Here is a 17,380-nt window from a genome sequence, read left to right on the forward strand (position 1 = left end):
TAAAAATAAAACAAAACTATTATTTAAGTCAATATGGATCTACTTTTGTTATTTGTGGCTGAAAATATCCTGATTCATGCACACAAAATGAAAGACTACATATCAAAATACCAACAGTAATTAGTTTTAAGCAATAGGATTGCAAGGAATTTACCTTTTTCCTTATATTCTTTTTCTACAGTGAATACATTTTACATTTATTAGAGAAAAATGCCAACATAAACATTTAAAAATAGTACAATACATAGTTTTCGTGGCTTAAGAAGTTCTCACTTGCTAATGTCATGTTAGAGATACAAGTCTCAAGTATGCTAAATGGATAGAGAACAGATGGAAAATCCTTAAATTAGACACTACACATACACACCAGCAGAAAGCTGGCCACCTCACTTAAGTGCCTTGGAATGAGGGAGTTGTTCAGGGAAAAGGATTATGGGTTGGGCTCTTTGAGGGACTCCACACAGGAATATTTAATCAATACAGCTTTGAACCTGTTGGGATGTGGTCTGCCAACTGGCCAGACTACTACAGGCAGCAGCACAGAATGGACATCAGCTCTAAGGCAGGAGACAGGCTTCTCTGCTGAAACACAGCCATAAAGTTGGGCAGTGTTTCCCAAAGTGTGTTCCACGCAGCATTAGCCTCTCAGCTCACGAGTGGGTCAAGTAAGATTCACAATACATGGTCTAGATGACCCCAGTTAGGACTTCTGAAAACTGATGGGAAATAACTAGTGCTAACATACTTAGTGGATATAAATCTAGGCAAATAACACTCTAGTCTTCCTAATTGTAAAGAAGGGTTAGTGTATTCTTTCTGCAAGACTCTCATTTTTGAAGAACTACCATTTAGAAGAACGACCATTCACGGGGTTTAACTAGCCTATGCAGCCCCATGTTAGGGGAATATATGTTTTCTGTTAAGATGACTGAAACAGCGAAAAGTAACTCAAATCCAGGCAGCTCCCCTGTCAGACTACCGACCCCCAGGCTGATCCCCAGTGTCCTGTGCTCGGCCCCTTTCCCTTCTGGCTCTGCACATTCTTCCCAGGAAGTCTCCTCTACTCCCACAGCTTCCCCTGCCACTTCCGTACCTTTGATTTCCCAGTTTTTATCTCCTGCCTTTACCTGTGCACTGAGATCCACCTCCATCCACTCAGCTCCCTACTGAACACCTCTGCAAAAATGTAGAGAGACAGGCAACTCATATTCAGTATGTTCAAAATTCAATTCATCGCCCAAACCTGCTCCTTTGTGTCTTCCAGACTCTGAAACTACTATGCACTTAGTCACCCAAACCACCTTGCAGTTACACATTTTTTCCTCTCCCTTTCTCCACATCCAGTTGGTTTCGAACCTCTGTTGATGCTACATACCGATACCTCTCAAGTCTCTCCCTTCCTTCCATCCCCACTGCCGCAATCTTGGCTTAGACATCTCTGGTCCAGAACTCGGAACGGGCGTCTTCACTGACCAGCCTTTCTCCAGTCCCCACTTCTTCCCCTCTGCTACAGCAGTTATCTTCAACGCCTGCCCACCGGATGGTTTCCCAGTCCTGAGTAATGAAGTCCAGATTCCTCGGCCTGGTTTTAAGGCGCTCTGTGATCCTGCTCCTGCCACTGGGCAGCCTAAAGACCTGCTGTCACCCCTCCTGTAACCCCACACACTAGTCACACCAAAGTGTTCACAGCTTTCTGAATGTGAGTCTTTTCATATATTTGTGTTTTAACACGCTGTCCTGGGTGGCTCTTCTTGCTCCTCTAACAAAATGTCCACTAACCAGTGACACATGTATCTATGCATCTCCACCTCAAAAAACTTTTCTTCTGGGAAACTTTTTATCATCTCCTCCTCAGCAGGGCTTAGTACTTCTTTGTGCTTCATTTCTTTCAGCGTGCCTTATTTCCACGGCAGACACCGTTGAAGGCAGGTACATCTTGGTCATGTTCACCTCCAGCACAGAATGCAGTTACTGAGACATGTAGAGACCTAATAAATGCTGATGAATGAATGTGGAAATCAGGCCAGCACTGCCCAGTTTCTGCCCTGACTACTGCACACGTGGTCTAGGAGGACATCCCCGGGCCAGCTTTTCTCTTCCTTCCAGTCCACAACATACAACAGGAAAGATGATTTTCATTAACCAGTAATGATTACAGTAATCTCGATTTTTTAAAATCCATCCTTTTTATATATAGAAATAATTAAGCACAATTTGTTTGTGCTTAATATTATAATGTAATGGCACTATATTCTAAGGCTTATACTTAGATCAGGAAAACAAACATAAAAATAATCTGGCAAGAAAATTTTCAACTTTCCCTTCTTGGTGTATATGATAAAAATCAAACCAACCATTAAAACATCCCAAAATGTACCCTCAATCTAATTTCTAATCTTATTTTCCCATTATTATACAACAACAAAAATTGCACATTCTTTGCATGCTGGTCACCAACAATTCACTGAATGCAATTTGCTTTAAAGCTTTGCTTATGTATTGTCTCTAGCAAGGACTATGGAGTCGGAATGCCTGGATTTGCACCCTGCTTCACCATCTACTAATGCTGTCACCTCAGGCAAGTTATTTAACCTCTTGGTGCCTCAGTCTTCTCACATGTAAAGTGGAGTTAACACCTACCTCATGCAGTTGTAAGAATCAAATGCCATAAAAGCTCTGTTATGATCTGAATGTTTGTGTCCTCTTCAAATTAATATATCGAAGTCCTAAGCCCTAAAGGTAATGGCATTAGTAGGAGGGCCCTTCAGGAGGTGCGTAAGTCTGAGGGTGAGGTCCTTATGAATAAGATCGGTGCCTTTGTAAGAGTACCCAGAGAGATGCCTAGCCCCTTCTACCGCGTGAGGTTTGTAAACTGAGAAGTCAGCGATCCAGTGAGGACTCCTACCTGACTGGCCTCCAAACCTGTGAGAAATAAGTTTCTGCTGTTTATAAGCTGCCCGGCCTGTGGTCTTTTGCTACGCGGTCCAAAATAACCAAGACACGCTGTTAGAACTGTACCCGGCTACATGCTCAATGCATTCTGGCTGTCATTATAACATAAGCATCAGTGGCATCCTCAGCCCCCTCGCAACTTCTCCCACTCACCTAAATCTACTACAATTTCTGCTCAAAGTAACTGTTCCTAAGAAGTTTCCCCTAACTAGAGGGATTCAGAAAAATCTTACCATCCTCTAAACTTGTGTAACAATTAGGACCTGTAACAACAACAGTCTTTGGCATTGACCTCAGAATTAAATTTTACACAATTAATTAACCTTTCATAAAAAATTTAACTATGTCTTTTCATAAAAAGTTAACTATATAAGCTATTTATCTTGCATTACCGACTAAAGTGTAAATCATCTCAACATGAAATACACATTCCATTATTTTGTATTGCCCAAAGAACTTGGCACGGTGCATGCAGAGAACAGCCACGGAGTAAATATCTGTGGAAGTATTAATAGTTAACCCTCCCCACACACAGCTGACGGCTTGTTTGTTAGCTTAGAAGACATTAAAGAGAAATCTAAATTACAATCATGAGGCTTTTTCAGACTGTCTTTAATAATGGCCAATACATACAACCTAAAGGGAAGGGAGGAAAAAAATGTGTTTCCTGATTTAATTTTCAGATCTGCTACAAAAATGTCTATTCTCAAAAGATGAATGCATTCCTGCACATAATTGAAATCACTGACAGAACCAAAAAAGAAGAGATTGATGGGGGAAAGAAATTAAGAGTTCTCTCTCTCTCTAATCTGGAAGTAATTAACAAGAAACGCAAAGGAAATTCACATTTTACTTTGGCAACGTGTTGAATAAACAGATCCTTCAGCGCAACCTTGAGTTTGGAATCTGGTTCAATTCCACATTAACTGAGCGCCTCCCATCTTTATATAAATCCCACCATCTCCTGCCGCATTTTTCATCTCTACAACTCATTTGGGCAGTTGGCCATGTAACACTTTCGCCTCTCGTGCGTATGTGTACCAGCTTCAGCACAGGTTATGAGCTCTTTCTTACCAAGCATGGATTTTGAATTCTACTTTCTACTTTTCCTTGTACCTGGTAAAATGTTTTACACATAGCAGACCCTCAAATATCTGTTCTGACTGAACACACCAACTTACAGCACACACTCCTGAATGCATACTAACGTGACCGAATCTGTGGCTGCCACACGCTAAGTGCCCACTTCCACCAGGCACTTCACATGTGCCACGTAAAGCTGCACCACAGCCCTTTGAAATGAGCATAATCTCTCTTTTACAAATTGCGAAACTGAGACTTTAAAGAGCTTAAGAAATTTTTCCAAGATCCTACAATTAATAAGAAGTGAGACCTGACTTAAATCTATGCCTGATTTCGAACTATCTTTCCATTAACCCGTATCGAGTCTCTAAAACAATAAGCAACCTTCAAAGCCATGATTGCTGGGGCAGAATATGCCGTCGGCATGACTTCCCAAAGTTTGGGGAAAAAAGAGGGTAGGTTCAGAGGAGTGAACGGGCACTGAGTGTCCGTTGTTTGTTTGATAACAAATGCCAACAGCTATCAGCCTTTTACAAATGACATATCAGAATCTCATCACTCATCCACTTCTGGAGTGCTTGAAACAGGAGATATTAAACATGCTGCCTATGTGTTAGCCTCTGACTTGACCTCTGATTTCTGAACAGGTGTGTGAGGTTAAGCTTTGACCTCCAGTTTGCAAACAAGGGTGGGGAGAGAGGGATGTGTCACAAAACACACTGGATGCTGACTCTCAGACCAGCAGGGAGGAGTATATTGACAGTAACTAATTAGAACATCCTATTCCTCAATCATTCAGTATAAATAAACATGATATTGTGCTTACTTTTTAAAAATACACTCACTATACTAGCATACTAGTGAGAATCTCTTGCTTATTTCTATTAATGTTTGCCAAACTCCTCTGCTTGCTTAGTAGAGAGTGCTAAATTCAGAGGCGAGGAAATGAAAAATGTACATTTGGCCATTTTTCTCAAAGTCACAGTTTCTCGGTCTTATGAAATCAACCAAGAAATGCTTAACGAGCACCTGTTACACCCAATTTCAGGCATGAAAAATTGCCTGGAAGAAAGTAAGTTCTAACCCCAGAAACACCAACCATAAAGAAACAAATTGACAAAGTAGACTTCATCAAAATTAAGTACTTCTGCTCTTCAAAACAGTTAAGAGAACAAAAAGATGAACTACAGACTGGAAGAAAAACATTTGGAAAGCATTTATCTGTGATAGAATTTATATCCATTAAGTACAGAGAACTGTCTAAACTCAGTAATAAAAACAAACGACTCAATTTTTTAAGAGACAGAACGATCTGTACAGACACTTCATCAGTGAACATAAAAGGATGACAAATGAACACACGCAAGGATGCTCAGCATTATTAGTCAATAGGGAAATGGGAATTAAAACCGAGAGATATCACGACACACTTTTTAGAATGGGTACCAGACCAAGTACCAATCAGGATGTGGAGGGACTGGAGCTCTCACACGTCGCTAGTGGGAATATAAAATTGCAGAACACTAAGGAAAACAGTTTGACGATCTCTTAAAAAGTTAACATATGCCTACCATATGATCCAACTATTTCATTGCAAGGTTATTTTCCAACTGTCAATGAAAACAAACATTCATACAAAGACTTGTATGTGAATATTCACAGCAGCTTTATTTCTAATAACCCAAAACTAAAACAAACAAAAAATCCGAATGTCCATCAACAGGTAAACAAACTATTGTATATACATACAACGGAGTGCCACTCAGCAATAAAAAAAATGATTAATACATAAGTAACATAGATACATCTTTAAATAATTATGCTGAGTAAAAGAAGCCAGGAAAAAGAGTACAGACTGTATGGTTCCATTTATAGAAAATTCTAGGAAGATAAACTAATGCATAGTGACAGAGAGCAAATCAGTCGCTGCCTGGGGACGGGGGCAGGGGACCAGTGCAGGGAAGGGCAGGGGAGAAGAGCTGAAAAAGGGAATAAAAAAACTTTCTGGGGTGATGGGTAAGTCATTATCTTGACTGGGATGATAGTTTCATGAAATATATACATACGTCAAAACTTACCAGTTTATAAACTTTAAATATGAGCAGATTTTGTTTGTCAATGATCCCTCAATAAACTTATTTTAAAAACTAATCAAGAAGAGAAGATGTATACATGTGAAAAGTTCAGAGAAAAGCTGTGGTATATATCCTTAAACTATGGGAGTTCAAGGTTTCTGAGGAGAGATGTTGAGAAATGGCTAAGTAGAAATGAAGGACAAGGGAATTTACAAAGAGGAAAGAAGCCAGAACAAAAACTCATGAAGACAGTCAAACACAGTAAGGCCTAAAAGTAAATCACCCTGCATAAAGTTTTTAATTGCATAACCAGTTTAAAAAACTGCTGAGTGATAAATACGCATGTCGTTTCCTTACAGGAAAAAATGCAGCATCATGTTTAAGAGGTAAAACATGGCAAAAGATCTGAACAGATAGGTCTCTGAGAAAGATACACAAATGGTCAGGAAACACCGGAAAAGATGTTCGACATCCTTAGTCACCAGGGAAGCGGAAATCAAAACAATGAGATGCCACTTCACACCCACCGATCAGAAAGGCGGGCAATGACAAGCTTGGGTGCGAACGCAAACGCGAACGCGGTGAAAGCTCCTTGCACTGCAGACAGGAATGCAGAGGAGCGCAGCTGCGGAGAAAACAGCCTGGAGGTCCGCCCAACAACGAAGCATGTTATCACGGGACTCACAATTCCCAAGATGAACGAAAGCACGTGTCTGCACAAAAACTAACACGAAACGGGATAACGGGGGAGACTGTGCATTTGGTAGGGAGGCAGGGGTGGGCTTCAGGGAACACTCTGTACCCTGCCACCAATTCTTCTATAAACCTAAAAAGGAACTAAAATACTAGAACACGATATCATGGCAATGGGAAGATGAAGGTTAAAACCTTCTAAGATATACATATGTATATATTTTTAAAGATTTTATTTATTTATTTTTTGAGTGAGGGGAAGAGAGGAAGGGAGGGAGAAAAACATTGTTCTGTGAGAGAAATATCGATCAGCTGCCTCTCGTATGTGACTCGACCAGGGACCGAACCTACAACCCAGGCATGTGCCCTGACCAGGAATCGAACCAGCAACCTTTTCATTTGCAGAACAATGTCCAACGAACTGAGCCATGTGGGTCAGGGCCTAAGGTCCTTATATTGTTTGGGAGAAAGTGATGCTGATATCTTCGGAAGTTGAGTCAAATAATATACGTGAACAATTTAACAGAAATCATTAAATAAAAAGATTAAGTGGAATGGATTTCCTACAAAGCAAATCTATTATTTTTAACTGTGCTGGCTTACCTGAGACTCCAGAACCTCCAACTTACGTTTCCTCGCATGAAGAGCTTTGCTCGGAAAGGCCCAATAGTAATTAGACGTTCCGATGCGCTCACAGTCAACCATACCGTCATCGACTAAGCTTTGAAGAACTTCTTTCACTGACATAGCAGCTGAGAGAGACAATTTTTAAACATTTATTATGAGTAAAATTAAAAGGCCAATAACTGGGGAAATACAACAGATATTATAGATCAAGAGTTAGTAAGTTAATCAAGTGCAACAGCATAAACAATATTTTTAAAGAGAATTAATAAATAAGGGGCTTTTAGAAACAGTAACAAAAAAGCCAAACCGTCCAATAGAAGAACAAAAGTATGTCAATGGGCATCTGCAAACTGTGCATGGTCAGTAAACAGGAAAAACGTCCAACCCCATTAATAATTAGAGAAATGTAAAAGAGCATTGAGATACGACACTTTGACGACCAAATTAAAAACACTGAGAGACATAATAAAGGACTCAGGGAACGGGGTAGTCTCAACGTGGGCGGAAAACCCATGGTGGCATGAAACTACAGGGTTAGGCTTACGCACGCCTTTTATGTAGAAGTGCCATCACATACATTCGGCCAAAGAACTAATGATGGATGCGCATAAGGATTCTTGTCAAAGCACTGTTTTCAGTAGCAAAGAGTTGGAGACCAGTCCAATAACTAGACTTTTAAAAATATTTGCTTATGATGGGATACTATGCAATTATTAAGTTTGTTATAAAATGTTTAATGGCATGCTATACATACATTCAAAATGTACTATGTAGAATGTATTATATTAAAATACAAAGTTAAAAGACAGTATATACTAATGTGAAAGTGATTACCTTCGAATGACAGATTAAGAAGCAATTTTTATTTCCTTCATTTTGCTTATTTTCTTATTTTTTCCAACAATAAATATGTACTGCCTTTTTTGCTAAGAAAGAAAACTAAAATAAAACTATTATGAACAATTAAACAATAAAGAAATAAACTGGGCCCTGGCTGGTGTAGCTCAGTGGATTGAGCATGGGCCTCTGAAGCAAGGGGTTGCTGGTTCAATTCCCAGTCAGGGCACATGCTTGGGTTGCAGGCCAGGTCCCCAGTAGGGGGCACATGAGAGGCAACCACACATTGATGTTTCTCTTCCACTCTTTCTCCTTCCCTTCCCCTCTCTCTAAAAATAAATAAATATTCCTGGCTNTTTTTTGCTAAGAAAGAAAACTAAAATAAAACTATTATGAACAATTAAACAATAAAGAAATAAACTGGGCCCTGGCTGGTGTAGCTCAGTGGATTGAGCATGGGCCTCTGAAGCAAGGGGTTGTTGGTTCAATTCCCAGTCAGGGCACATGCCTGGGTTGCAGGCCAGGTCCCCAGTAGGGGACACATGAGAGGCAACCACACATTGATGTTTCTCTTCCACTCTTTCTCCTTCCCTTCCCCTCTCTCTAAAAATAAATAAATATTCCTGGCTGGTGTAGCTCAGTGGATTGAGCAGGAGCCTGTGAATCAGACGATTGCGGTTCAATTCCTAGTCAGGGCACATGCCTGGGTTGCAGGCCAGTTCCCAGCAGGGGACACACAAGAGGCAACCATACATTGATATTTCTCTCCCTCTCTCCTTCCCTTGCCCTCTAAAGGTAAATAAATAAAATCTTAAAAAATAAATAAATATTTTTTAAAAAGAAATAAACTGGATATTATGGTTAGGGGTAAGTTTATAAATCAAAAAAGTTTTTAAAAGTAGCATATTAAAATAAATAGTCATGTTTCACAAATGTTTGAAATTCATGGATGATTCTTACTATTTTTTATACTTTCTATTAAATAAACTGTACCAAGAAAGATCACTAAATATAATAAAATCTATTAGAAAAATTAAAGATTTAATAAATAAATAAAATGGATGCCAAATGTGTAAAATGTTCAACTTCATTGTAAAAAAGTACAAACTAAAAAAAACGTGAAAGAATTCTAAAGTGAAAACATAGTTCCGGGAAACGAATGTGAGTTTGATTTTGTACAGCCTTTCCTTTGAGAATACACATAAAAAGCCTAAGGCTACACAAGTCTATTTTCTATTCTATTTCCTTCTGAAGTAATGAGATGTGGAAAACATTACGAGGTGGGGAGGAAGGGATGAATAGGCAGAGCACAGAGGATTTTGGGGCAGTGAGAACACTCTGTACAACACCATGTGAAGGACCGGTGTTGTCATGCATTTGTCCAAACCCACAGGATGTACACCACCAAGAGGGGACTCCAGTGTAACCTACTGGCTTCGGGTGACTGTGATGTGCCACTGCAGGTTCATCCACTGTAACGAATGTACCGCTGGCGAGTGATGTTGACAGTAGAAGCTACACATGTTGGGGGCAGGAGATAGAAATTATAAGAGAAATCTCTGAACGTTCCTCCCAAATTTTCCGTGAACCTGAAACTGCTCTATAAAAATAGTCTTTTAGAAAAAAATGTATGCATAGCATGTTAATTACCCATTTATTTTAGCAGCAAAAATTTGGGAAGAAGCTAGATGTTCAACAATAGGAAACGGGCTTAGCAAATTATGACACAGTAGGTGGTCTCAGAACCAAACACAAGGAGATGCAGCTGTTGTATGTCATTTTTCAAGGCAAATGACATAGGTACATGTCGATGATAAAAAGCTATATAAAAAATACATGAACACAAAACTGTATGTGCAGCAGTTTCTTCTCAGTGAAATGGACAAACATACACATACAACGACAAACAGACCTTAAGAATAAGACAGCAAAATACACCCAAGTGTTAACAATGGTTTCTCAGAATAGAAAGATTATGAACAAGTTTTATTTTCAGTACATTCCTTATAATTTCCAAATCTGTTCAAATAAGCATGTAGTTTCTATACTCAGAAAAGTTTTTTAAAAATATTTTATTTATTTATCTTTAGAGGGGAAAGGAAGGAGAGAGGAAGAGAAACATCAATGTATGGTTGCTTCTCGTGCATCCTCGTGCCGGGAACTGGCCTGCAACCCAGGCATGTGCCCTGACTGGGAATAGAACCGCGATCCTCTGGTTCACAGGCCCGCGCTCAATCCACTGAGCTACACCAGCCAGGGCCAGAAAAGTTTTTTAAAAAATGTATAATACATAGTGAGTTCAAAAGTGACCCCTCAAAGGATAACCCTCAGAACCTATGAATGTGACCTTGTTCGTTAAAAGCATCTGTACAGATATGATTAAGGATCTCACGGTGAAATCATCCTGGATTTAGGATGGGCCCCAAATCCAATGACACATGTCCTTATTAGAGTCAGAAAGGGAGAAGACAAAGGGGAGGGCCCCGTGAAGACAGAGGCAGGGATGGGAACGGCAGACAGTCACGCAGGCAGGGAGAGAACCGTGACTCTGCCTCTGCCTCAGAGCTTCCCGAAGGAGCCCACCCCATGGACACCTGAATTTCCAACTTCTGGCCTCCAGAACTATGAGAAAATGAATTTCTATCATGTTAAGGCACCAAGTTTGTGATAATTTGCTGCTATAGAAAACGAATACACTATGTTAACACAAAAAGTCACATTTAACAAATATTAAAACATATGGGAACAGCTTTTACTTCTTTTGAAGTACACCATACCCATAAATAGATAAATGTGGTATCTGTGCATACCACACATGTGTCTGTGTGTCCACAGGCATGCATGAATATTCCCTTTTATTTTTCTACAGTATACTCCAAACACAGGACTCGTGGCCACGGCCCTAGGACATCATGTAAGGGCTTTTACAAACATTCATCTCTAGACTTTATGTTTCTGTAAAATGAAGGACCATAGGAGGAAAGATGACCAATATTTCCCTAATGTCCCAAAATGTCTTTGATACTTACTAATGCCTTTTTCTTTGGGAGCAATCTTCTCCATGTCTTTTAACTGATACACATCTTTCTGTTTAAAAAAATTTTTAGAGATGAAAAACATGCTTTTATACTACATATTTATCATAACTATGTTCATAAAACATTGTATTAAAAAACTAGGCCTGGAAATGAACTGTGCAATAGAATCAAGCATTTTGCAGCTAGAAGCAGCTGCACATTATCTTCAGAAATTAAAACGGACAGGTTTTGCATAAACATACAATTCTTAAAGTCCCAGGAGAACACCTTCCTACTGAAGCATAACGACCAGTTGGGATGAACGATATGTTAACACGAGATAACTGGCTTCTCTGACACTGATTATAAGCATCAGAATGGGAATGAGAAGACATACTCACCAATACATCTGATAAGGGGTTAATATCCAAAATGTGTTAAGAACTTATAAAACTCAACACCAAAAAAAAAGAAGAAAGAAACCAAACAATTCAATTAAAAAAAGGGCAAAGGATCTGAACAGACATTTTCCAAAGAGGACACACAGATGGCCATTAGACATACAAAAAGATGCTCGACCTCACTAATCATAAGAGAAATTAAAACCACAATGAGATATCACCTCACACCAAGTGCTGGCCATCAGCACTGGCCATCATCTATAAATCAACAAACAAGTGCTGATGAGGACGTGGAGAAAGGGGAACATTTTTGCACCATTGGTGGGAATGCAGACTGGTGCAAACACTGTGGAAAGCAGTATGGAAATACCTCAAAAATTAAAAATGGATCTGCCTTTCAACCCAGTGATCTAACTTCTGGAAATATATCCAAAGAAACCCAAAATACTAATTTGAAAGAACATAAGCACCCCTGTGTCCATTGCAGTGTTATTTGCAATCACCAAGAAATGGAAGCAGCCCAAGTGTCTATCAGTAGGTGAGTGGAAAAAACAACGGTGGGACATTTACACGATGGAATTCTGCCGGGGCATAAGAAAAGGCAATTTTACCCTTTGCAACAGCATGGATGGACCTAATGAACATTATGCTAGGTGAGATAAGCCAGTCAGAGAAATACAAATACCATATAACTTCACTTATACGTGGAATCTAAAAACAAACTGAACTAACATGCAAAACAGAGACAGACTCATAGAGAGCAGGATGGCAGCTACAGGGGGGGGATGGGGCGGGAGGGATCAATGGACATTATGGAAATGGACAAGTGTGCTGATTGCTGGGAGAGAACAGGGGTTTAAGGGCGATAAATGGTGATGGGAAAAATACAATAAAAATAAGAGGAAGGTGGATCACAGGGGGAAAACGGGGAAGGGTCATCAAGGAACATCTATAAAGGGCACATGGACAAAGCCAAAGGCGGGTAGGATCCAGGGTGGGAGATGGGGATGGGTGGGGTGGGGGAGTGTGGTGGGGGTAAAACGGAGACAACTGTACTTGAACAACAATAAAAAAAGAAAAAGAAAAAAAACAATAAAATAAGTAAAAATAATCTTAAAACCCATTTCTGGGCCATAGTCTTGAAAATATGAGCCTTTATTAGAGGACAGCTAAGGCTGATATCTCAAATTTGAGATAAGACAAAAATGTCCCTAAGAGTTGGAGGTGTTTATGAAAAATAAGGAAGATAAAAATACTGTAATTTCAAAGCCATAAGATTCTCTATGTAACAATGTATAAACCTATCATGTATTTGTAAGGACATGATTTCTGTTCTAGCCCCACCAAAAATCTGAACACTGAGGATTGTAAACACGAAGTTGAACCACAACCCAAAGCAAGTAAGAGAGTTTTGCATAAACTAAAAAAACACTAACAGTACTTTGCTTACCATATATCATGTTACATATTTAGCAACTCTAACTGAAAGCACAGCAGGTAACTGTCAAGGCTTGTTTACAGGGAGTTTCATGGAAGAGCTACACTTAAACAGGAAAATTAGGTAACTCACAACTGCCTATCCATCATTCATCGGCACACGTCACAGGTCCACCTCAGCAAAAACTACGGGGATCCATACATGTAGGGTGTTACCCTTACAGTCACACCTTTCTTTTTCTAATAAGCTTGGTTACGGTGGTGAAAAAGATTTAGATAAACAAAGTGAAATATTTAAGACAGAAATATTCAGTAATTAGGAGAGAATTATTGTGATTATTGTTATGAAAATCTGGGATCTATTTCTTCCAAAATAAACTTGAAAAGGCGACTTCAATAGGATGAAAATTAGACTTCATAAAAATGTAAAACTTCTGCTCATGTGAGGTACTATTAGGAAACTGAAAAGCAAAATACTGATGAGAAGACAGTACTCACAAAAGACTGGTACCTGGATATACATTCCACACACCTCCCCAAGACAAACAGATGGATGGATAAAGGAGTGGGCAGGTGAATATACATGTCATGAAGCAAGTAGAGTACAACGGTAATGGTAGAATTTAGGTGTGGAACACATAGGTATCACTGTAAAATTCTTTCACCTTTCATAATAAAATGGTAGAAAAAGTAACTTTATCTCACTAAATTTAAGATCTAGTACATTAAGGAAAATACTAAGTCAGTGGTCTTAGGACATGAAACCAACTTTTACACATTGGAAATAAACTGTTTGAAAATAACACATTAGGGTCTCGGAGAACATGCAACGAATTACCGGATTTAGGCCTCCGATGCATTAAAAAATCAATGAATCAAACCTATGTGCAAACGCTATAGATTTCCTGGAAGCAGGTCACGTCCTTATTGAGATACCGGCCCATGTGTGGTTGTCCAGGACGGGCCCCAGACGGGCCGGCTGCCCCGGTGTGTGGTTGCTGTGTTCATAAGTGAGCTTGCCAAGAGCTGGCCGCGGAACTCAAATGTGGTCATTTAAGTGGACACAGAAAATGGACAAGTATATATTATTTCTCCCCAGCATTAAAGGAACATAATAAAGGAGAGATGATCACAATAATTCTAGCCCTTACAAAAAAAGAAAAGAAAAACTATGTGTAAGATACCACTAGATAACTTTTAAGTTCTTATGACCTAGGCATTGCAATGTTTTACACAGATTATCTCATCTAATTCTTTTAACAACACTGTGAGCTGGATACCATTATTATCATCCTCCTTAATAGATTCATATATATATGATATATATATATCATATGAATGATTATATATAGGAATATATGAACTGAAACCAACCGATGCACCGATCAATACAATTACAGTCATGTACTGCATAATGACACTTTGGTCAATGTCCTGTAAGATTACAATGGAGCGGAAAACTTCCTACCGCCCAGTGACACTGCAGCTGTGGTCCCAGTAGCGCCAGCACTACTCACAGGCTTGTGGCAAGGCTGGGGTAACACCCACTGCACTGCCAGCTGAATGTCAGTAGAACACACACAGTTCTCTCCAGTATGTAACACTTGATGCTGATAGTAAGGACTGTAACTGGTTTTTGTGTTTACTATACTGAACATTCTACCATTATTTTAGAGTGTACTCTCTCTGTTCATAAAAAAAAAAAACTTTGCTGTGAAACAGTATGCTATGCTACGCTGTGCTGGTAGCAGCCTCATACATCCTGTGTTCACTGCGTCTGTTGCACCATTTTCTCTTGTGCTTGACTCCATCTCGTCGTTCTCTACAGTAACATGCTGCGGGGGCTTGTAGCCCAGGAACGACAGGCTGCACCACGTGGCCTAGGTATGTAGTGGGCTCTACCACCTGGGTTCACATAACAACAAAATCACCCAACAAAGCATTTCTCGGAATGTAGCCCATTGGTGAGTTGTGCATGACTGTAATTAAGAGTAGAATTGAAAAAGTTTGCAATCAGAAATAGCCAATTTTGATATTTGAGAAAATTTTAACAGTATCAGAAAGGACAAAATAATTTCCTCAGCATTTGCCCCAACCTGCTACTGCCTGGCAGGAATTAAATCTACTTTTTTTGCTCTGAGACCATAGGGAAAATATTTCAACTCAGCAGAACAAATAATCATAATCCCCGTGTATAAATTTCATCAATTTATCTTTCTAGTCATATCCTCATTAATATGATAGTCTGTTGTGAACTGCCAAGGACTTTTGTCATCGTATGTGAGATAAGTAAGATCACACTTAGAGGGCAAATAATTTAAAAAGAAAAGGCTGCCCTGGCTGGTGTGGCTCAGTGGATTGAGTACGGGCCTGCAAACCAAAAGGTCACCAGTTCGATTCCCAGTCAGGACACATGCCTGGGTTGCAGACCAGGTTCCAGGTGGGGGTGTGCAAGAGGCAACTGATGGATATATCTCTCACACACTGCTGTTTCTCTTCCTTTCCTTCTCCCTCTTTTCTCTTCTCTCCAAAGGTAAATAAAATCTTTATTAAAAAGAAAAGGTCCCCAGAACATTTCACTTGTTTTACTGAGAATCTGCATTATTAAAATGAAAATGTCAAGGATTATCATTACTTATTAATTTCATATTCTATTTTGCCATTTTCCCCATCTTTTTCACATTGATATTCAAGGAAAATAGCCAGTAGGTTGGAGCCACACTAGACTTTGAGGGTCCAGTCAGGTAGTGGGTTGAGACCCAAGTTAATGTTCTTCATAGGTCAAAGGCATGGACTTTACCCTGGAAGCTAAGCAAAGCCACTGTATCGCAGCCTGGTACAGAAAACAGGCTTCAGAGCCAAGTGGCTGAATCTGAACCCTGGCTCTACCACTCAGGAGAGGAGACTTCAAACACATCCCCTGTTTGTGGCAGGCACAAATAAGCAGAAGAATTAAGGAGGCCTACGGACCATCACATATGTGTTACACCATAGACTGAGTCATAAATGCAAACAAGCAGTATGCAGCCCTGCCTTTCAAATCAGATGACGCTCCCTGGGTTTAAATCCTCGTACCATCATCACTTCTATTTTTTGAGATCCAGAGCTAGTATTTTAAGCTGTATCTCAATGTCCAGACCTGTAGAATGAGAATGATGACAACAGTACTGTTCCCATAGAGTTAAAAAGGATGCAATCAGACAAACGACACCAAGTGACTGGCACTTAGGAGACACTCGGTGGATGTGCGCTGTTCTCATTATCTGCAGGCAGGAAGAGGACACAATCGAATGTGCTTCAGAGAGTTCTGGGTGTGCCGTGCTGGGGCGTCGGGGTAGGAGGTGCCCTGTGAACACTGGGGTAAGGTCCTCTCGTGCCCCACAGCCCACAAGCGCCATGAATGTTTGCAGAATTTTATTCATTCTTCAGGAAATTGGTGAGTATTGATCTCTAATAAAAAGGTATGGCTAACACTGGATGACATACATGTAAGGAAAAATTATGCAAAACACTGAAAATCTTAGGGAAAGTGACTTACCGTCTCAAAAAAAATCTCCATCATGCGGGTTCTCTTTTCCTCTGCGCTCAGTCCTTTCTTCTTCGACTAAAGCACAAAAACAAGACCCAAACTGTGTTTTGTAAACACTGCAGTTTAAAAGAACATGGTCCGAAACATCGAAAATTTCATGAATGACCCTGTCCGATACCAGCAGGTTGGACAGCGCTCAGAGCCAGGCCCCCAGACTGATTCTGACTGTTTCACTCACCACCCCAAGCCTTGTGGTAGGTGCGGCAGCACAACAAAAACTGCCTGAGACAGAGCCTGGCATTTCGTAGAAATCCATTACTTATCAAACGACCCAGTGACAAATCACTGTGTTTACTGCAAAAGACTAACAATGTCTCAAAGAAAACAAACAGACGTAACTACGTACAACTGATGAACAAACGTGTGACACGCACAACTGTCACACAGAACAGAATGAACTACTACTCGGGCCAGAACGACTTGATTCCACCTAGGGAGGAAGGAGAGTTCACTGGGACAGCTGGGCATGAGAAGGACTTGGGTGAGCTGAGAAATGGTGAGGACGGTGTCCTCGGCAGACCACGGACCACACGCAGGCACGACGTTAAGGCACGGAATGCTCCACGGAGACCGTGGATGACTTTTGTACGGCACAGGAAGAAGAGGGAGTGGCAGTGAGGTGAGAAAGGTAGTCTGGGCTCAGATGCTGGAAGGCTGACTGTCCAGCGG

At 40.2% G+C, this 17,380-nt stretch overlaps 1 protein-coding gene across 3 annotated transcripts in view; it reads right to left on the reverse strand.

The window, feature by feature from the left end:
• Positions 1 to 17,380, reverse strand: part of MND1 (meiotic nuclear divisions 1) — a 50,423-nt gene that overhangs the window by 28,680 nt on the left and 4,363 nt on the right. For all 3 annotated transcript variants that reach the window (XM_037058207.1, XM_037058208.1, XM_037058209.1), the window contains exons 2-4: positions 16,661 to 16,726; positions 11,297 to 11,354; positions 7,407 to 7,555 (exon numbers count right to left, since the gene is read on the reverse strand). In XM_037058207.1, coding sequence (XP_036914102.1) covers positions 7,407 to 7,555; positions 11,297 to 11,354; positions 16,661 to 16,726 — 273 coding nt within the window. The remainder of the gene's footprint in view (positions 1 to 7,406; positions 7,556 to 11,296; positions 11,355 to 16,660; positions 16,727 to 17,380) is intronic.

This window comes from Sturnira hondurensis, unplaced genomic scaffold (assembly GCF_014824575.4).
Source record: "Sturnira hondurensis isolate 20B ecotype Veracruz unplaced genomic scaffold, ASM1482457v3 Scaffold0010128, whole genome shotgun sequence".
Taxonomy (NCBI): domain Eukaryota; kingdom Metazoa; phylum Chordata; class Mammalia; order Chiroptera; family Phyllostomidae; genus Sturnira; species Sturnira hondurensis.